The sequence below is a fragment of the Colossoma macropomum genome, unplaced genomic scaffold, assembly GCF_904425465.1.
Source record: "Colossoma macropomum unplaced genomic scaffold, Colossoma_macropomum, whole genome shotgun sequence".
Taxonomy (NCBI): domain Eukaryota; kingdom Metazoa; phylum Chordata; class Actinopteri; order Characiformes; family Serrasalmidae; genus Colossoma; species Colossoma macropomum.
This window is the reverse complement of record NW_023494810.1, coordinates 32,506,932-32,528,087: the sequence shown is the minus strand read 5'-3', so window position 1 is coordinate 32,528,087 and position 21,156 is coordinate 32,506,932. Positions and strand designations below refer to the sequence as shown.

Below are 21,156 nucleotides of genomic sequence, written 5' to 3'. Positions count from 1 at the left end.
TCCTCTGCGTGGGAGAGCAGAGTTCAATCCCAGTGCAGAGAAGCACTCAATCATAGACTTATAATGGTTTGTTTTGTCAGTGATGTCTCTATGGCGTTGTATGTATGAGGTAACTTGATCTGTTCTGTCACCGCCACTCTAATGTTGTCTTTATTGCGGAAACTCATATTGCAATAGCGATAAAAATATGATATATCATACAGTCCTAGATTAATTAACATTAAGATTTATGTATGTAATACCCAAATGACATAGTGACTCTGCTATAATGATGGAAAACGCCTAGTTTTCCAATATGTAAAGCACGTGGGCGTGGCTTTGGAATTCACGTGCAGTCTGAAGTTTCTCCAGCAGGGAGCGCAGTTAGCATGCAAGTCGCCATGAATCTTCACCAGAAGGAGTTCATGAGTGCACATCTAGTAGTAACATCTATTAAAAGGACAGGTGAAATAGTCTTTAAAAGTTGTTGGGAGCTCAGTATTATATTATCTAATACGTAATTTCTTTAAACATTTTAATTAAATTGGCACATAAATTCAGAATAGAAAGCAGGTCAAAGCTGCAGCAGACCACGTCTTGGTTATAATCAACTCTCTCTCTCTCTCTCTCTCTATATATATATATATATATATATAATATATATACATATGATAGATAGATGTAGATATATAGATATGTATATATTTTTTTAAAAAGATCCTGTTTTGCTCAGGATCAAATATAAAAGCTATTTTACCTCCTCGAGCTTGAATATTCCTTACAAACTTCTTTGCCTGCTCCAGGTTCTTTTCTGTGGCTTTGAGGAGTTTAGTTTTCCAGACTTTTATATTACTGTCAAAGGTGATCAGCCCAAAGTTGTCGTCACTAGCAAGATCTCCCAAAACGTTAAGCATCGCCAAACGGGTCTGTAGCGAAAAACTTCATCAGCAAATGCATTTTAGTTATATATACAGTGGCATGTTCACATTAATGAGAATTGTGCAGAATAAAACCATAATAAAACAGTTTTGTCTGAAACTGAAACTTCTAACTGAAGTTAAAACACAAAGCTACAAAAAAACATTGGTTCTTTTTATAGTTGCACCTGCTGCATTTTCCTGCCCTGCATGGAGCCACTTCGGCTGATGATAAAGACCACATTTTTTGGTATCCGCTGTACATCTGTCGGTGAGAAATAGTGGACAAAGTAGCCATTTGATGTCTGTTGGGAAAGAAGGAATAAACCGGAAAAGGGCCTGAAAAAGGCATGGGTCAACTTTTCAGCTGCTTGTGTTTACAGTTGTATGCAAAAGTTTGAGCACCCCGGTCAAATGACATGTTTTGTTACATTCCATACAGAAAAGACACTTCTCCATACTTTAATGCACAATTACTGTTTGTTTACTGAATTTAACATATTGGGAAAAATAAAATGTGTCGTGTAAAAGAAAAGTTATGGCACATTTATATTTTGTCCCAACCTTTGCACACGACTGTACCTGGCGTTGTTAGCAATCCAACACCCACACTATACACATATATATATATATATATAATATATATATAATATATATATATGTATATATATTATATATATATGCACACATATATATAGAGAGAGAGAGAGAGAGAGATAGATAGATAGATATGGTCACTCACTCATGTGGAAGAAGTATATTGCAAGTTCAGTGTTTGTTGCATTAAGTGTGGTAGTGAAGACTCTGTATTTACTACCTGCAGTTCTCCACTGGGGTTTAGTCTCTCTACGTCATAGGTTATGATCAGATCTCCATTCAGTCCATTTTCTGCGCAGCCTTCACACTTGGTCTGCTGCTCTTCAGTGGGGTAAAAGTTCACCCATGCCTGAAATAAGGCGTCAAATGGTTAAAAGGCACCTCCTTTTTCCATTTAAACTGGGAAGCAGCTAACATATTATGTATGTAAGATAATGTACACATAGATACGCTATTTTTATAATTTTATAATGTTTTATACCATTCAGTTTACAAAACATCGGAAATTGCCTTTGTATTTGGCGTGAAGTACATTGTATTGTTGACTTACAATTGATATATTGATTGAGTATTATATACAGAGGAGGGAAACAGGCACTTTTGTTTTTGTTATTTAATATAGTTTCTGTTCATTTATCTACTTTAAATTTACACCTACAATGTTTTTGAGTATATACTCATAGTAATTTGTACTATGAACAAAATTGTGTGTTTGCCTAAACAAAGATATTGACAAACAGATTGAAACTGGTGAGGAAACAGAATTCAGATACCACAAATCCTTTTCTTTAGCTTTTGTGCAGCATGTGGTCTATTCTTTTTGCCAAACTGCCTTCAATCCAGACATTCAATTTTAAAATCCTTTATAAATTTTCAAAGTCTAAATATTTTTGTGCCCCCCCCCCAAACACACACAAACACTCTATATATTTTTCGTCAGTTGAACATAGACAGTAATTTTGAATGTTATAAATGATACTTCAATTTAAAGAAATCAAAGAAGCATAAGTATAGTGTATATAGCATATATAATATATTACTCTCACCTTATTACCAGATCGTGTAGTGGTTAGAGCACTGGTCAGCTCATGGGTGTTCAGTCCTCCTTTCACTTCTAGGAAAGAAATGTCTGGACCCTCATTAATATACACGTCAACCTGTCAGAGATGCAAAATATAGACCGAAATATAAGGCTAAGGCTACATTTGATGGCAAATCAAATCTAATTTTTTGTCCATGCATAACGTCAATTCCACTCTGTGAAATAAAATCAAATATAAAAATAAATGTCTTAAATGTATATTCTTCTGTCTGCTGAAGAGGATTGTTCTATATTTAACAGTACTTGTGCTTTAGCAACCTTTTTACCTTTTTAATACTCTTTCTACGTCTGTGTGACCCACATTACTGTGAGAAATAAATCAAACAAGAGTTAATTTTTAATGGCATTTTCAGTTTGCTTATAACTGCACCTGGACAATTTCAACACTTGTACGGTTCATATAAACTTACTAAAGTGAGAAAAAAAACTGTCTCACACTTTTACACAATACAAAATGATTACTAATTTAGTAAATTGGGTTCCAGATGCCACAAGGATCGAAAAAGTGTGCAGCTCTTATATTGATTATGTAGATCATTCTGTCTTAAAACATTGAGATTACACAACTTGCAGGGCTGAGAGTCACTCAATCAAAAGACACAAGCTGAAATTTCAATCCCCATATTTGCTTTAACTGCAGCCACGTTAAAAGTTAAATCGACTCACAAACAATCGAAACCTCACAAAACTCAACCATAATGTTTACCCAAAAGCCTGAGACTATTGCCTCACTGCTGAACTACACAGTTGACTCTCATTATTATGACCACCAGCTAATATCCAGAGTAACCGCCATGTGCAGCACAGACAGCAGCTAGATGGGCTGGGAGTGACTCAGTAAGGCCCTGGTAGGTTGTCACAGGTATCTGGAGCCATGCTGACTGCAGTGCATCCCACAGCTGCTGGAGGGGGTGTGGGGGGATCTTTAGAGTGAACACGGCGATCGAGGTGGATGCTCATTTGGGTTCAACTCTGGGGAATAAGGAGGCCAGGGTATTACTTGGAAGTCTTGGTCATGCTCTTCCAACCAATGTTGGGCATTTCTAGCCGTGTGACATGTCGCTTTGTCTTGCTGGAATATCCCATCTGCCCCAGGGAAGACAGTCAGCATGTATGGGTGTACGTGATCTGCAAAGATGGATTCATTTCCAAATCGGTTGAGAGTGCCTTCCTCACCTTATATACCCATCAGTCAACTCACAACACATGACTTCCTTCATGAGTTACGCCCTGCTGCCGTCGGAAGTAGGAAGTGGTCATAATAATGTGACTTGACTGTTTATTTTATATTATCTTTTCAAATAAATATCAACAACTATAACATGCAGCACAAAAATAAACTGAAAGAAGTTTTATAGATTACAGATAATTATGGCATTTCTGAACACAAACTGCCTGTCTTGATGCTTTAGATGGACTCATTGGTCCTTCATTCATCAAAGTTGCATATGGTCGGATTTCATTCAGTCAATCAATCAATCAATCAGCACCCACCCACCAACTAACCAACCAACCAACCAACCAACTGTATTTTCACTCGGTTGTACATTGAGGGTGACCCTCATTTTCAGTGTAGCCAAGCATTTACAATTAAAAGGGAATTGAAAAAGGAATTAAAATGGAATTTAGCACAAACTGCCTGTCATGATGCTTTAGATGGACTCATTGGTCCTTCATTCATCAAAGTTGCGTATGGTCGGATTTCATTCAATCAACCAACCAACCAATCAAGCATTTTCAATGTAGCCAAGCATTTACAATTAAAGGGAATTGAAAAAGGAATTAAAATGGAATTTAATTAGGTTAAACTGAATTGAACAACTACATAAACAAATTAACAGTAAAACCAAAGAAGATAAATGCCAACAGAATTAGGAGAAGAATTAAGATTTAATTTAGAAAGGGGAAGTATGAAATAAAACCAAGATAACAAACTAATGAATAAGATTTCAACATAAAAGAACAAACAGGCAAACTAAATTTAAAACAGTCAAGTAAAAGGATTCTAAAAAGTAATAAAATAAATAAAAACTAATAGAATTGAGATAAAATGAAATGAAAATAAAAGAAAGGAAATATAATTATTGGGAAGAAAGAGTAAATAAAAATAATATAATGAAATAAAAGGGAGAAAGGAAAAGTTAACCTCAACTAAAACAGTTACAGGCTCTTTGAAGGTGGTTAAAGACTGAAATGATTAATTTCAATGAGAGTTTTGTTATTTATCAAGTTCATCTCTTTCATTTGATCTTTATGATCAAACTTATAGGAGTAAGTAAATTTTATCATAACCTGAAAAAAACAAGATTTTCGGGTAAATAATCAAAATTGTCAGTAACATTAATACCAACAATAACTTTAAAAATTGAAAATAAAAATGATAACACTCATAACTCATACTTTTTTAAAAGGTAGAATGAAATAATTGTGTAGTGTGATTATTTTCCTAAAATTACATATGCAAACACTATATTATTGCAGTGTATAAGATGCTTCTGCACTAGCTGCGTTTTGTGTTGTTTATTTCATGGGCGGAGTCAGTAATATAAACAGAAGCACAGTGTAATGTATCTTTAAATGGAACGTGGAGTGGTTACAGCACTTGTTTATGTTGTAGCATCGCGTCACTGTCTCTCGCTGCCGTAGAGGCTCTGGAGGTATAGTCATGTAGGATCATGTGAAGAGGCTTATGCGAGGTGCCGCATGAAATTGTTGTTATTGTCATTGTTTGTGAGTTCAAAGAGTAACTACACCCCCCCTATTTTCAGCTAACTCCACCCCTGGCTCCACTTTTAAAAAAATGCTCAAAAATGGGAGGGGCACTGTAGTGATCTATGGGTTGGAGGTGGGGCTGCGAGGGAAACTGGATGGGCTGAGCTGCTGTGTTTTTAGAGCTAGCGTACATTAGCTACCAGAAAATATGGAGAGAGGCAGAATCAAATGGCACTTTTGCAACTGAGAGTCTTACGAGGTTGACGATTTTTCTCTACTACCATCCCCATCTTCGACGAGGGAAGGTGTTTCTGACCAGGCAGTGCGTCTTGAGCCTTATCAGTATGAGCCGCTGACTCAAGCTGCCGACGAGTCAACGTAGTGCCAGAAAATGATTATCAGCGAGCAGCAGAGGCACCGAACGGTAGAACATTCCCTAAAACTGTGAAAGGTAGCTTCTAATCATCTGTTCAACAGGTCCATATTCGATAGAACCCGAGTCTAATTTCTTAATGCTGAATTCTGAATGAATAAAGTGGATTTCTTTGAACTCTGTCTAAGTTTCATTTAGTTTGACATCAAGGTCGCAGACGGCATCACCGGTCAGCCAGGGTTTGCTGCAGTGGCCCTAAATACTTGCGTTCCACAAGCTGTTTATGGCACTTACTGGTGTTACTTCCGATTCAGTTCCCTCTCAAATTCTTGTTGTCCTTCATAAGTCGAACCCCCCGGCACAAACTCAGTGAACAGAAATCAACAGCAAGCAACACTGGAAGTACGGAAAGCGGAAAAAAAGTTCGAAAAAAGGCTTTACGGACGAAAAGTTGACACAGTTGGTAACAATGGCCATTTAACTTTTAATGACTTTTAATGACCATTTAACATTTAACCTTTTCTGAACGATTTCGCTTTCTGTAGCTCCAGTGTTGCTTGCTGTTGATTTCTGTTCAGTGAGTCACGCCCGAGGCTTTCAAGGACATACATTTTCACTTGTGAGAGAAAAACTGTTTCTTTAGTGGAGGTAAGTGATTTACCAGCTTTGTTTGGCTTGTGCTATCACTGTATGGTGGACGTTAAAAATAGCACAGACTCTAGGAATTTGGAGGCAGGTTTTAGAAGGGCGAACTCCTGATAGCGACGATTTAGTGCAGTCCAGCTCAGAAGTTGTCCCCAGACGTATATTCTCGTTACGAGATCATGGGAATGATTAAATCTGCTGCATGGAACTGCATTTACATAAACATGCGGGAAAACCAATCAGAATGAACCACCAAAAACCTGACAGTTGTGGCCATCTTAATGTGCAGCAGTTATCAGGCGCTCTTTTTACATGTGGGCGGAGCATCTGAGGCTGAGACTAGCTTTCAGTATTACCTTAAAGTCTGCAACAGGCTGCATCAGTTGGGCATTGATGAGTAACTGATATTTGCCAAGGCGTCGAATTAGCAGCTCCTCATAGGTGAGTTCAAAGGTCACTTTACTGGAAGCGGCCATGTCACTGAGGTTTTAAACTCCTCCAGAGTCCTTCCTACTGAGCTGGAACACAAGGACATAATCGTTGTCAGTCCTGAGAACTATTTAATTATGCAAATTGTATGGTAGTTAAATTACCACCTGAGCTCTGAATAATTTGGGAGTTGATTCTGAGATAAGTGAAGCCATTTCAGGAGAATGATTAGATTCAGTAAGTTTGATTTGGTAAAGCAGAATCTCCTCAGCTGTCTGATTTCAATTGCAGTTGAGTGCGATGCTAGATTTAGCTGTGTTTAGGTCTGTATGATGGTACCTGACCATTCCAGCACTTTCTCCTCGAGATACTGCCTCAGTGTACTGCTGCAGAGCCTCTTCTTTCTTCTTCACAACTCCTTCATACGTCTTCCCCTCTATGGTCCTGAGACACAGACGGTTTACAGACACTGTAACTGTACATTACCTTAACTGTTTGATGATACTTTAAATAAGACTGAAAAATAAGAATAATGTGTAACTGATAAGCATATTGACTCACATTCTGAATTTGCTGATGAAAGCATTTTTGGGTATCTTGACCTCGAAATGGACTTCATTGGACTCACGGAGTTGGTTTGCCACACGGCTCGTGATGACTGTGATTGCATAGCGGCTGGTTACTGTGGAGTTTATATGGAAGCTGTAGATGTCAATGTCTCGCTCCTGCAGTGGGGAAAACAGTAAATGGTAAACGATAAGGGTGATATCTGTTGTCAACTACTGGGTAACTAAAATTCCTTGTTTATACAAAACATAAGTGGCCAATAAAGGCTGATTGTGATGTAGGCAAATTTGTATGTCTACATTACTGATTATTCTCATCCAGTAAAAAAAAAAAATATTTCATACTAAGAGAGAGCTCAGAAAACACCAAAACACCATGTTCAGCTGATTTAGTATCTCACACTTCACCATTTTTACATTTTAACGATCTCTGTTCTAAAACACTACAATATTAAACTAATATAGCAGTGTTCACAGCTTGCATCAGGTGAGCACTCTGGCTTCCGTCCATTGCTTGCCTCCCCCAGGAACATTGAGTGACAACTCAAACAAATCTGTCAGAGTGGACCTTCACCTCTGAGTTGGTCAGCTGTTTGGTTGACTTTGTATATTTGTATATTGTCTAATTCCATTGAATTCTAGTCTCGTCTCATAGTGTTTTTACGGTTTGTACGGTAGTGTAGAATTATAGTAATGAATTGATTTATGAATGCAGTGTTGGTACAGATGGAGAACCAAACAGACGTTTTTAGCAATGCAGTAGAAACTGAGAAAGAGACTAGACAACCCAGAGGAAAACCTTATTGCTCAAAATGTTACTCTTTTATGGCTCAGGACACTTAACCCTCTATTGCATGAATTGTTACTTGCACATGATAATGTTTTAATGTGTTTTTGTTATTTTAATTTCCTTACATAATGGAAATATTAGATTTTTTTTTAAGTGGGGTTTTTGGTTGGTTTTGGCCATATGACAACAATGCGCAATCATACCAAAGCACCATAAAATCAAAAATTTCTCTAAAAATGTCCTTTTATTGAAAACAACACCAAGCAAATCCAGCTTATACTTTGTGAAATGTACTACCCAATATCTACTTTCTAAATACTGGTAATTAATACGATTTCAGTTGGTATTTGGCATGTATGGTAATAACAACATCATAATAAGAATTCCTGGTCATGTCATATCATAAAGTATTTGTCCTTTCAAAGTGAAAGACCCTTTTTCCACAATGAAATGGGAAAACACAGATTTTATATTAGTGCTTCTTAGTAAAATTGAGATAAAGTAATTGGTGCCATATGGCAACACCATGAAGTTTAATGGTAATTCTCCTAAAATTCTTTAGGAGAAATAGGAGACATGAGATACTTCTCACCCAAATAAACACTGTGCTAGTTTTCCACAGCCTTAAAACTGAGAAGGCTCTTAGTTTTCTATGAAAAATGGTTGAGTTCCCGTCTTTAATTCAGTAGCAGATAAAGATGAGCATCATTCTCTTGGCAAATCTGATTTTATTTAGATCTATACTACAACTTAAGAGGAGACATGTGAGATTACTGGGCTCTTTTGATCACTAGAAATATCAGAGCAGCAGGAGAGACTTAAGAAAAGGTCTCTTGTCTTTCCGTTTGATCTTGTTGTCTTTAAGAAACTACAGAGATACTGGGATACTGAGGTTGTCTTTCCTGTGGGAAGAGCTGATTTTCTATTCTAACAAAAGTTCAAATATTTCATATTGAAAAGATAATTAAGGTTAGTCCACACATAACAGCTACTTATACAGAGATAGATGTAAATGTAAATTTTTGAAAGAATGTTTTTAACATTGATTTTAGTACCAGCTGCATTAATTATTTCAAATTTCATTGGACTTTACACTCGTCATGCATGCAGAGTCGGAAACAGCCTTTGTGTTGTCCTGAATACCACCACTTTTAGAATCTGCAAGTCATAAATAATTCATGTAAAACTACAGCATACTTTGCTTATCACTGTGACTTCTAAGGGTTAAATCTAATAAACAAACAGCTGATGCATTGAATGACCTCTGACCTTACCTTACTTGTTGGGGTGGAGGTGACACAGATAAGTAAGAATCCAAAGAGAGTTACTATGATTGTGGTTCGATCCATGGTGACTCCAGTAGCACTGAGGTCTTACAAATGCGCACATTTAACCCGTGAAAAGTCCAGGGACCACCAGTGGGCCCAAAGTTTTATTACACACTTCTATAATCTGAGAATCGCTCAGCCAGTTTGGACTGGAGTCCCTGTAGTTACTGAATAATAAGCTTTAGTATGTAATAAGCCTGACTCTGCAGGCATAGTCTTTGCCATTGGTCATTTGTGTATTTGTGCAGAGAGACCACCCCCTCTGTCACTGACCTCTTACAGTAACTCCATGAAGAGCTGGAGGACTGACAAAATGCTGTTTGCTTGTGACTAACAGCTCACTAAGTCACTAAGGTCAAGCGCCGTATGACAGTGACAGTGAAATTTTCAAAATATCTGTGTAATTTAATCTGTTTAAATGTAAACAGTCAGCCATTCAGAGTGGTTTGGTGTAAAATGGTTGATTGAGAGTCTGATTTCTTTACAGTGGTGGTGATAGGAACCAGGGGTCTCCATGACTAAAACACATTTTATTTACTATCCAAAACCACCAGTGAACCTGCACGTGTCTTCTGAGTTTTATATGTTTATATGTTGATTCTGATTAGGCCTTGTTAAAAAATTGAAAAAAAGAAATTTCTTTGCGGACTGTTTTGCCTCACAGTGCCCTGCGTGTACCCCTCCGCCACGAATGTATTTTTAAAAAAACTACAGTGAGGAGCAAAAGTCTGAGGCCACACTGTAAATTAGGGATCTTTTTTTTTGTTTAAATTTGGAATTAAGTAACAAGAAGTTTTAGAAGTTTGACACATTTAAAACAGAAGTCATAAAGTAAAACGAAGAAATACTCAATATTGATCATTTGCATTTTTTTCAATTTTATTTCTTTGTTTGCACTATAACAGTATAATTAAACAGGAATTTTGAAAAAATCTGTGAAATTCCCCTTTAATATGCGAGTTGCTCGTTCAGAGGTTCTGTGAAGTAAAAAAAATATCTTTTGGAAAGAAGAATGCCTCGGATTCTCCCTTTGTTTATTTCTTTTTTCCTAGATTTTAGTACTCCAGACGTTTTGTTGGACAAAATTCTTCCAATATTAAAGAACTTACTCTTTCATACTTACTTTTTCTACTTAAACAGTCAATTTGAGCAATCCAAAAGAGAGGACATCAGAAACTGCATATTTACTGAGATGAGCACTCTGTCCATTCCTCATGTTTGCTTGTCTCCACCAAAAACATACAGAAAAAAATCCATCAGTGTGGACCTTCACCTTAGAATAGGTCAAATACTATGTTGTCCGTCAATCGAATGATGCACCTCCTTTCAAAAACATGTTCAATCATATGGAAATATTATGTAAAATTACATATATCCTACATTTTTCTATTACATTTTTTCCCAAGGCCCTTAAAAACAGTCAGAATTTATTTCTGTGTGATTATTTTCCATCCTCTCTTTATCCCTTTTTGGTTCTGTGCCATTAAGACTGATATGGTATTTCACCACATCCAAAAAGCACCAAGAGCTGAAAATACTGCTTAGAACTTGATCGTGAGTGGGTGGATGGTGGTTGATTTTTGTGACATCACAGAAACTGTGAATTCTAAAACAGGCTGTTTTTCCAGCTTAGTTTCCATATATGTATGGAATGTATGTGCTAGCGAGTGAACGTTATGTTTTGAAACTTGATCAGTGTTTTCATACAACTTCAAACTCATTTCAAAGAAGTGCTGAAAATTCAGTATTTTGTGTTATGGGCCTTTTAAAAGTGTTAAAGCAATACAAATTTCGACCCCACTACAAATTGGATAAAAAGAGAATATAAACAGAAATATTAAACTACAGAGAATGGAGAAGTTCATTACATCATGACCCTGTGGTGGAACTGGTACTGAATGTGTCTTCCTTTTATTTATAGACAGTGATGGACATGCTGTATAGATGTGAGCCACTTAGGGACACTGGTCATTTAACAAAATGCAAAAGATGCATTCAGTGTACAAAAATGCTGCTGTTATCTTTTCACTTAATCAAGTTAGAATAAAACTTGTCTTTAGAACAGCGGTCATCAGCCTTATCCACGAACAGGTAGTGTGGCTGCAGGTAAACTAGTGCAGCCACACCAGCCCTTGTAGATAAGATTGGGGACCCTTGCTTTAGAATACAGATCCTTGAAGGATGTCTGTGTAGTTTGTTTTTGCTATATTGTCTAGGCTGAACTTGGTTCCCACATTAAACTGAATAGTTTCATATATATCACTGTTGTTGGAAGAAAACCTTAAAAATAAATATTGTGACATATCGTGAAAATTTTCTTGAAGTATTGTGATAGTATATATTTGCCAACTCTAGTACTGAGTAAATTGTAGAACTGCAGTAGAGCTTCATAGTGAATCCAGCATCCATCAGCATAGGAACTGAAGTTTGTCATTCTTCTCTTTTTGGATCTTTTCAATCTAAAATAAAATGCTAACGTTTTAAAGTCAGAGGTGGGACCACCTACAGAGCAGTACAGAGGCTGTCAGCAACATGATAAAATGAAATTAAACGTAAAAATAAACAGTAAAAAGTGGATTACTACTTGACTGAATAGAAACGATTTACTTGGAGAAGTGCAAATCTATGAGTTTTACTTGTGTACATGTAACTGAGTAAACAGGCAGACCACCTCTGACTCTCGCAATGAGAAATGTAGGGATAAAATGAAGAAATGTGTTGCTTGGTGTTGATTTTCTTGGACTAAAAACCCACATGAGATTGAGCCTTTTTTATTGTTCAGCAAGGTTTTTACACTTGTGCCACCTTCGTTCATGCTGGTATAGCTTGAGTTTTTTTCCAGAAGATCTTCTGAAATCTTCAGTTCTCTAACTTACTAAGAAAAACTTACATAGCTGTTACATTACTGATCACAGACGGAGCACCCAGAGCATTTAGACCCACAGTGTTACTTAAGGCCAGCATTACAAGCGTTTTATTTTCTTCTACATTTTCTACCAAACTGTTTGGAAGACAGTTGTGAAATTTTCAAGATACATATTTAGTTGAGAGCTTTACAGTCGAGACACAGTGAAGTCAGAGAGCTCCCCCTGCAGGACAAACCGCAAGGGTACAAGCCAGCAGTCCACTCTTGGGGCTGAAGCGTGTCCGTGGTCAGTGGCAGTGCTCCTGCAAATAATAAGACATGCATTTAAGATTTAAAAACGTTGGTTAAAAAAAAACAGTGTTGCGTTTGTTTACTGTACGTACGCTTCTGCTAGGACCTCCTGGTCCTTGATTTTGATCCATGATTGTGGTAACAGTTCATACTGAACATCAGTTTTCCCTTAAGCAGAAAATAAAGATGAGGGCATTATTTACACTATTAGAACAACAACACAAATGAGTACAGTGGACAGTCTGATGTTTTTGTTGGTTTTTTTATAGTGTCCTTTTAAAGCAGAGGCATCAAACTTGAGCTCTGTTTAGTTGTATTACAGGTACAGCTTGAAGCTCCTGTACGTATCTTACTGAAGAGCACTGCTGATACACCTTAAAGATGAGGTAAATTTTTTTCTTGAAGAAGCAAATAGGCAGTAGAACCTGTAGCCATCTTTTTATAATTCAGAACTTCTTAAAATTTATTTTACACCCCAGTTGTTGTCTTTGGAAGATATAATTTGATAATGATTTGAAACAAGTTGCGAAATCCTGTCAGACGTTGATTTTAAACTTTCGGTTCAGACCACATTTGTTTGTAGGAAAAACAAAACCTTTTTGTATTTTGTCATGTTTTAGAATCGAAACTATAGTGAAAAAGGTCAGAAGAGCTACTTGAACAGTTTAATAAAAAAATTAAATCAAATGTGAGTGTAATTCATTGAGTACATGAGTATGTAATTACTTGCACAATTACATTATTACATTTTAATAGTATTACAAAAATACGGAATTAACCTTCCAACTTTCATGAGCAATCACTAATGAACAGCAGCTGCTTTAAAGTCAGTTTGAAATCATTTTTTTTTTTACCTTTTTGGATTACGTCCCTGATCATATTAAGCATGATTCATATCATTTATCAGACAAAATTCTTGTTTTCCTGTAATCTGCTATTGAGATTTAATGACTTTTGCCTCTAAAATGTGTGGAAAAATAATGTCGTGTTTCAACTCCTCCATCTATCATGGGGAGAAATTTTCAGCTAGCTCAGAGACCCCCCACGACATAGTGAGTGTGTCTACATGCACTTAATAATCCAATAACTGCAGAAAATCAGATTTTGTCAGTGATCTGATCAATCCGTTTACATGCAGTAGAGTAATCAGATAATGGGGAAACTCCGGGTTTATATGAGTCAGACAGTAATCGGATTTCTGCTTTGCAACCAGCCAATAAACTCACAGAAGATGTGATGTAAACGTAATGTAAAACTCAAACTTCGTGCTGCAGCTTTTTTTAAACATTGCGCCACTTTACCTGAAAATATGAACATACATCATCTAGAAGATGAAGAATATTTAAATCCTTCTTTTCTTCAAGAATGTATTTGGTTTAAAAAGTGTCAAAGTGTTTTGCTGCGTCTCGCGGCAACACTGCTCGCTTATTTCCGGTAATGCCGTCTGTTTTCACACATGCTCAGGCTGAGAAATCCGAAAGAAATCTGAGTAAGGTTCACATGCACTGAGAAATCTGATTACTGACATAAAATCCAGCCTCCTTATCGGATGTCTTAATCAGATTTCTAGACCATACTCCGATCTAAGAAATCAGAGTGTGTCGTTTACATGACCATTTGAATAATCAGATAACTGCAGAAATCTGATTATGATTGGATTACTAAATGCATGTAAACACACTGTGTTTCACTTACTAATACAATACGAAAGGAAAACTTGTGGTGATTTCAGATTCATGCTGACTTTAAACAGCACATGTTGTACTGAAACTAGCAAGGGTACTTTCTCTAGGTAGACAAAGCACATTTTGTAAGTCACTCTGGATGAGAGTGTCTGCTAAATGCTGTAAATGTAATGTAAATCCTCCATAAATCAAACATATTTTTTTTTACTGCTTATAAAGAAAAATGGCACAAATATGACCTCTTACAGGCTTCCACAGGGTATAGAACAAGACAGAAAAATTCATTTTAGAAACTCAAATGTAGATCCAGTTTCTACATTTTGTAGATGATTATGTATTGGCATGAACAGATATACCTAGAATTCCCATTTCAGTGCATCCCCAATTATTGGTCCGCTATTGAAATTATGGCCAATGATTATAGCCAATAATTCTGCGTCCTAATTATCTATTCTACTTAGCTCCCGGACGAACTGAAGCATGTGTTGTAGTCACCACTGACAGGAATTTCACTTCTTCCAGAACCCACAGTGGCGTCTGCTGACTGCTCAGTTTCCCTGTAACAGCTGCCAAAGGCACGTAATGTAACTTACTGACGTGAATTGTGACAGAAAACCGAAGTGTGTCATAAACCATCGTTAGTTAGATTTTTTTAATCAACGTATTTTCGTTTTTGATTTTCCAAAAGTTGTGATATGCATTTTTGTACAACAATTAGTTCCGGCCTCGCAAGCTGATTGGTTTTATTTCGCCATAACATCACGTTTTTTTCACTGTATCACTCCGCTGAGACGCCGTTGCTAAGCAAGGACTTTGACAGCTGTAGGAGACGCTCAAGCCATTTGAACGTTTTTACTTCTTACTTTGTGCACAAACAGAAAATGGACACTTTTAAGATCACATTTGACCGACACCCAATTTGATCAGACTCTGAAGATGAGACGACACTAAATTCCCAAACTGTCATCACCACTGAGCAGCTTTTCAGTCGGCAGCTGTGACAGAAGAACAGCTAAACAACCTGGAATCAGCCAGAAATTAACCCAACACCATTCGCCAAACTAAATGGGTTGTAAGATGCTTTACAGACTGGCTGGAACAAAACAACATTAATATTGATCTGGCAAAAATTGACAAAACTGAGCTAAACTTGATATTTTGCAGCAGTTTTATGGCTCAGTCTGTTCTTCAAAAGGCAAGGCTTACAGCAGACTGTGCAGTGAGTGGGTGGAGCTCGTTACTCTGATGTAGCAAAAAGCTGCTTGTTAAGGAACTATAATTTGGTGGAAGGAAATGCTAAAATTAAAGCATATTAAACGCCGCGTTCACGGCCCAGTTTATTTATTTTCTTATTTATTTATTACTTAATTTATTTAACTGTTGTATAAAAGCAATAGAACACTCAAGGTCGTGTGTTATCGCGAATAACATCACGGCTGTGATGATCTACGGTGACCAAATCACAGCCGTGATGTTATTTTGCGATAACACACTCCCTCTTGTGTTCTATTGCTTAAATACACTCCTTCTTGATACATGAAAAAAGGCTGAGACATTCAATACTGATCAGATTACAGTGATTCCATTTACATGCACTTGATAATCCGATCATTATCAGGTTTCTCCTGTTATCTGATTATTCAAGCGATCATGTAAAAGACATACTCCGATTTTTAGATTAGATTAAGGCCTAGAAATCCGATGAAGAGGGCTGGATTTTAGCTCAGTAATCAGGTTTTTCAGTGCTTGTATACTCTCTCTCTGATTTCTTATACCTGTCTCAGTCTGTGCATGTGCAAAATGAGTTTACTGGCTGGATGGAAAGCTGAAATCCGTTTGCTGCCTGCCTCATGTAGACCTGGAGTTTTTCCAAGTGCATTTAATCACGCTGAATGAAATATTGACAAAATCTGATTTTCTGCAGTTATCAGCTTTTTAAGTACAAATCAAAGCACAAGTGGGTTATTTCAGATACAACGTCAGATAAGTGACAGGATTTCCGTTGACCCGTAATATAGATTTCTAAAGTTGGAATTTCTTACCCAGAATGCCTTGCAAGGTAATGCCTTGTGGTAGTTGACGAACAGCAGGCCACAGAAACACGTCTCCATCTTTCTTATGAAGAAGGAAAACAACACGCACGGTTCCCATGGTGACGTTCAATTCATCATTCTTTAGAATCAAAGACACACTGTGGGGACAGAACCTTCGGTTATTACACATATCCAGAAAATTACGGGCTGTAAAAACATTTCATTGATAACAACTTAGATCAAAAAAAAAAAAAACAATAATTTACTTGGATTAATATATTAAAATCTTAATTATGGCAGTAATTTGTCTTTCTTCTAAGCAAAATAGTTCGTTAACAGATAATAACTAAAATTAATCCATGAACAGCAAAATCATTTTAAATAATTTGGCGATTGAATACAGAATGCAACTGATGAAAATGGTCACATGCAATCATTTGCAAAAGTTTGGGCTCCCCAGTCAAATGACATGCTGCTGTTAATGTTCTGAATGGTAATGGTGTTAATGAATTAACACATCCTCTACAGAGAGGATCCTCTGCACATTTTAATGCACAATTACTGAATTAATTTAGCATGTAAATGTGGCCTGTGCAAAAGTAGAGGATGTGTTAACTTATTTTCACTTAGGAAATCAACAAAACATATGATTTGACTGGGGCACCAAAACTTTTGCATGTGACTGTATGTGATTATTGAGGAACTTACAGCGGCTTTGAATGTGGCTCAACCAGCCCATGTCAAATGGTTGCACATGAATAAAATGTTTTACATCAACACAATTTTTGCCAAAACAAGCAAACTATATAACATATTTTATTCACGTGCGAGCATTTAACACATTTTAATCAGGAACCGTACTTTTCTTTGAAGAGTTTCTATAAGTGCAGAGTTGGTGGGATCCTTGTGCCATTCTTAGTAGCACCACCCTTCTGCTTTTGTTGTTCTGCCTTTAAGGCTGAGCTGTGAAAATTAGCTCTGTTCTGATTGGCTGCTATGTATTATACCTCAATCAAAAATCCGAGTTGAAACACTCCTTATAACTTCAGTATGAGTGGGCGGAGCTACACTGCTTTAGTACAGTTTCAGTAATACTCTTTCAAAATAACACAAATAGTAACAGTACAATTTCTCAGGTGTTTGCCACCTGTGGAAAAATTCACTGTTCTTCAGTGCTGTAGAACTCTTACCTGTCTGTCTCGTGCTTGGTGGGCTCCTGCCCCCAAACAAACTTCACAGGAGTCTGACCGTCAGAGTAGCGGATCCCACTGGTGCTGATGGTCAGGTGATGATTTGTTTTATAATGAAGAACAATTTTCTTGAAGCCTTTGCCTCCATACAGTTTGAGCTCACCATTCATAGAGAATTCTGTTAAGTGAGGAAAATATCATACTCCAGCTTGAAGGACATTCTGCTGATAACATTAGCAGTAGCACTGTAAGGATAATTATTATAATATGTCAGCAATTTGCACTTTTGTTTAGCTTGTATTCCTGCTCAGAATTAGCAGTGATATTGACACAGAGAGAGGTCATTTATGTGGACAAAGTTTCAGTATTTCTGATTTTATTCCATTCAGAAGTGAATTTTTCAAAATGTGAAGAATTTGAGAAAGGTTTTAATTGGTCAACCCATATTTTTAATGTTTTTAATAGACATTTCCTGTATCTGATTTCTGATTAACTGGTTAATATCATCGGCTTTCAGTTTCGTGAAGGTGAACACAAATTATACAGTAATACTTTGGGTGAAGGGCTATAACAAGACTAGCAAGATAAGCCTACCAGCTACCTTTTGCTGGTAACAATTAGTATATCGCTGCTATCTGAACATTTTTGTCTCCATTTTTGTTTTTGACATAATTTGAAAACACCTGTTGTCCTTTACATTGTATGTAAATTTCATGGTGAATGGATCAAAAGATACAATGCAAAATTACATGGAATAAATTCTGGTTCCACTGCCTTACATTGAAGGTAAAGTAGGTTTTTTTCCTTCTCCTGTAAAGTTACCATTTTTGAGATACCATTTTGTTCTGACAGCAGCGATATATTCAAGCAACACACTAATGAGTTCATGGGACTTTTTATTTAGATACTTATGTTTCCTTTTTACAGTTAATGAATATCTAATGAGGAAGTCATGCATGAGGCTTTGTCAGCAGTTTAAAACCAGGTAAAACTATGAGGATGATCGAAAGTCTCTTTCTAATACAGCTGAGGAAGCATATTTTAGTGTTTAGTATGAAAAATTAAATCAGCATATGTAATTTCAAAGGACCCCCACCTTCCTAGGCATAGGCAGGTTATTGTTGTAACTGCGACTGATGTATGTAAACGATCTTAATGAGAAATCAGTGAGAGCTGGAACATTGCTTATAACTTTAGGTTATCGTGAATTAGCCTTGGGGCGAACCATATTATTGAATATCATAATAATTTCAACCAGTGACGATATTAAGTAAACTATAATTTTATTTTTTGTCATGTACCCTTGCCATGTGACTTTTTTCTGTCGTTCTTTGTATTTAACCATTGACTTTGTACAAGAATGTAGCGTTTCAGTCTGGTAAAGAATGCTGGGTATATGCAAATGAAACACTCCGCTATATGTGACCTTCTCCCTAGACGGTGAAAAATGGATGAGCTTGTACAGAAGAAGGGTGTTACCGTGCCCGTTGGTTTCCAACCAGACGAACTCGGAGAACCGTTAGATGTTAGCAGTGTTACATGCCGTCTATGCAGAAAACTGATCATCACCAAAGGCTGCAATACAGACCTTGAATCCACAGTACGAGCTGCCAAGCCCTAAGTACTTTAGCAAGACAGTGGTGCCTGAGATGTATAATAATGTTAATTGTGTATGAAACAGTCTAGGTTGTTAAAGACTATAATCATAATAATAAAAATTATTATTATTATTTCTTCTAACATAACTTTGTTTTTTCCTGAATTAAGATTCACTGCTATAATTCTCCTTTGCTGTTCTACTGAAATGCAGCAGTTCACTTACATAGGCTCCAATAAAATGATCATGTGACTGAAAGGCCCACTTACTTGGGTTTTCTTCGTAAATTATTTTTTAACACGATAATATTGTTTATCACGATAATTCTAGTTTGTCTAAATTTACATTATCGCCCAAGCCTGTCGTGAATGGGCGAGGCTAAACTGCTGTAGTACAAGTATTCAGCTTCAGTAATACTTAAGGCAGTGTCAGTGGTTTTAAAATGGTTTAAAATGTAAGGATGTTTGAAATTGTACTACACATGCCTTTGTGATATAGCTGGGGAAGAATATTGTGTTCAAATGAAGTAAAAAAATGGGTAAAAAAAAGGACCACTTTTTTATAATAGTAGTATTTGTGTGCGCTGTTTACCCCAAACCCCTCCCAGCCTTTTGCCCTACTTTTTTTGGATGGGCATGAAGTATTAATCAGGTGGGACAGCATCCATCAGGCCATGCTAAAGTGGCTGACAGTTAGTGACTTAAGTCTAATTTGACTTCCTTTAAATTAAAAAATCGTATTATTAAGTTAAAGTTCTTAAATACAGACCCACAAAAAGCTAAAAGACGACTGAACCCTGTTGGTGTGTGGAGCTGATGTTAGGAGATGCCTCACCTGAGGAGGGGTCCATCAGAAGGCGGAGTTTGGAAGCCAAAGGTACATCATAACAGAGTGGCTTAGGCTGACGACTAGAAGTGACCAAAAACCTCACATGACTCTCTGAGGGAGGGAAAGCATGAGAGAGAAAGATCACAGAGAAAAGGAGGTTAAAGGAATCAACACTGAAACAACAATGACCTTTAGCCCAGGAATTTCAACACCAAAAACACCAAGTTTTCGTTACACACACTCATAGTTTTGAGTTTTCCATATAAAAACTTGTGTAGGTTCACTGGTGGTTTTGGATAGTAGATAAAATGGCTATATTTATATCAGGACCCCTGGTCTGTAAGTTACTCTACAGTGAACCATTTCACACCAAACCACTCTAAAGGTTTTTGTGCAGTTCATTTTAATAATTCTTTACACTGTACTGCCACAGATGACTATTTCCATGCCATCTGGAGCAGCGCACAGGTTTTTAAACTCACAAGGACTGAACTGAAAACCCCCTCACACACATACTCTACACACTCACACACACCTCTTTTGACGCTCTACTTGCACTATCTGGAACATTGCTAACATTGTGTTTACTCAAGTAGTACCTCAGTAACTGCTGTGCTCATGTGCGTTTACTCACAAATCACAGCATGTTAAATATCTTTGCACCTTATTCTTACCACCTCATGTTTAGAAACGAGTGCTGTGTCGGCGCTGCACTGTCCTGTCTGTTTACTGTGTCTAATGTCTGGGTTTTAACCGCCAGATCTGCTACGTCGGCTAACACATGCCTGCGCTGACTTGCATCGCGTTGAGTGATGAGGGGAGAAGGGGGGCCATCCTACCCACCCAGAGAGAGCGAGGCCAATTTTGTTCTCTTGGACTCCCGGACTGGATGGCTGTAGCATCACCAGAGATCGAACTCGCGATCTACTGATGATAGGGCCAACGCTTAGACGGTTGCGCCACTCAGGAGTTAATGTCTGTTTTAATTTTCATATTTATTGTAATGTTTCTAGTTTAATATTTTGCACAGTTACGCCCGCACGTTTGCACTACTATTTTGTTCCGTGTTGCACCATGTTGTTCCTGGAGGAACGTAATTTCGCTCCACTGTGTACTTGTACATAGTTGGAATGACAAAAAAAAGCCTCTTGACTTGACTCTTGAAATTGTTTACATCTCAAGCACTGAATTATTTAGAAATTGCTAAACAAACCAAGCCAAACACACT

The 21,156-nt window shown here is 37.1% G+C and overlaps 1 protein-coding gene and 1 pseudogene across 6 annotated transcripts in view; both read right to left on the bottom strand.

Moving 5' to 3' along the window:
• Positions 1 to 9,720, bottom strand: part of LOC118799320 — a 36,673-nt pseudogene extending 26,953 nt beyond the window's left edge.
• Positions 9,721 to 12,193: 2,473 nt separating this feature from the next.
• Positions 12,194 to 21,156, bottom strand: part of LOC118799314 (inter-alpha-trypsin inhibitor heavy chain H3-like) — a 47,671-nt gene continuing 38,708 nt past the window's right edge. For all 6 annotated transcript variants that reach the window (XM_036559067.1, XM_036559068.1, XM_036559069.1 and 3 more), the window contains 5 exons: positions 19,935 to 20,039; positions 17,504 to 17,681; positions 16,323 to 16,471; positions 12,688 to 12,763; positions 12,194 to 12,606 (listed from right to left, as the gene is read on the bottom strand). In XM_036559067.1, the coding sequence (XP_036414960.1) occupies positions 12,492 to 12,606; positions 12,688 to 12,763; positions 16,323 to 16,471; positions 17,504 to 17,681; positions 19,935 to 20,039 (623 nt within the window). In that variant the 3' untranslated portion in view covers positions 12,194 to 12,491. The remainder of the gene's footprint in view (positions 12,607 to 12,687; positions 12,764 to 16,322; positions 16,472 to 17,503; positions 17,682 to 19,934; positions 20,040 to 21,156) is intronic.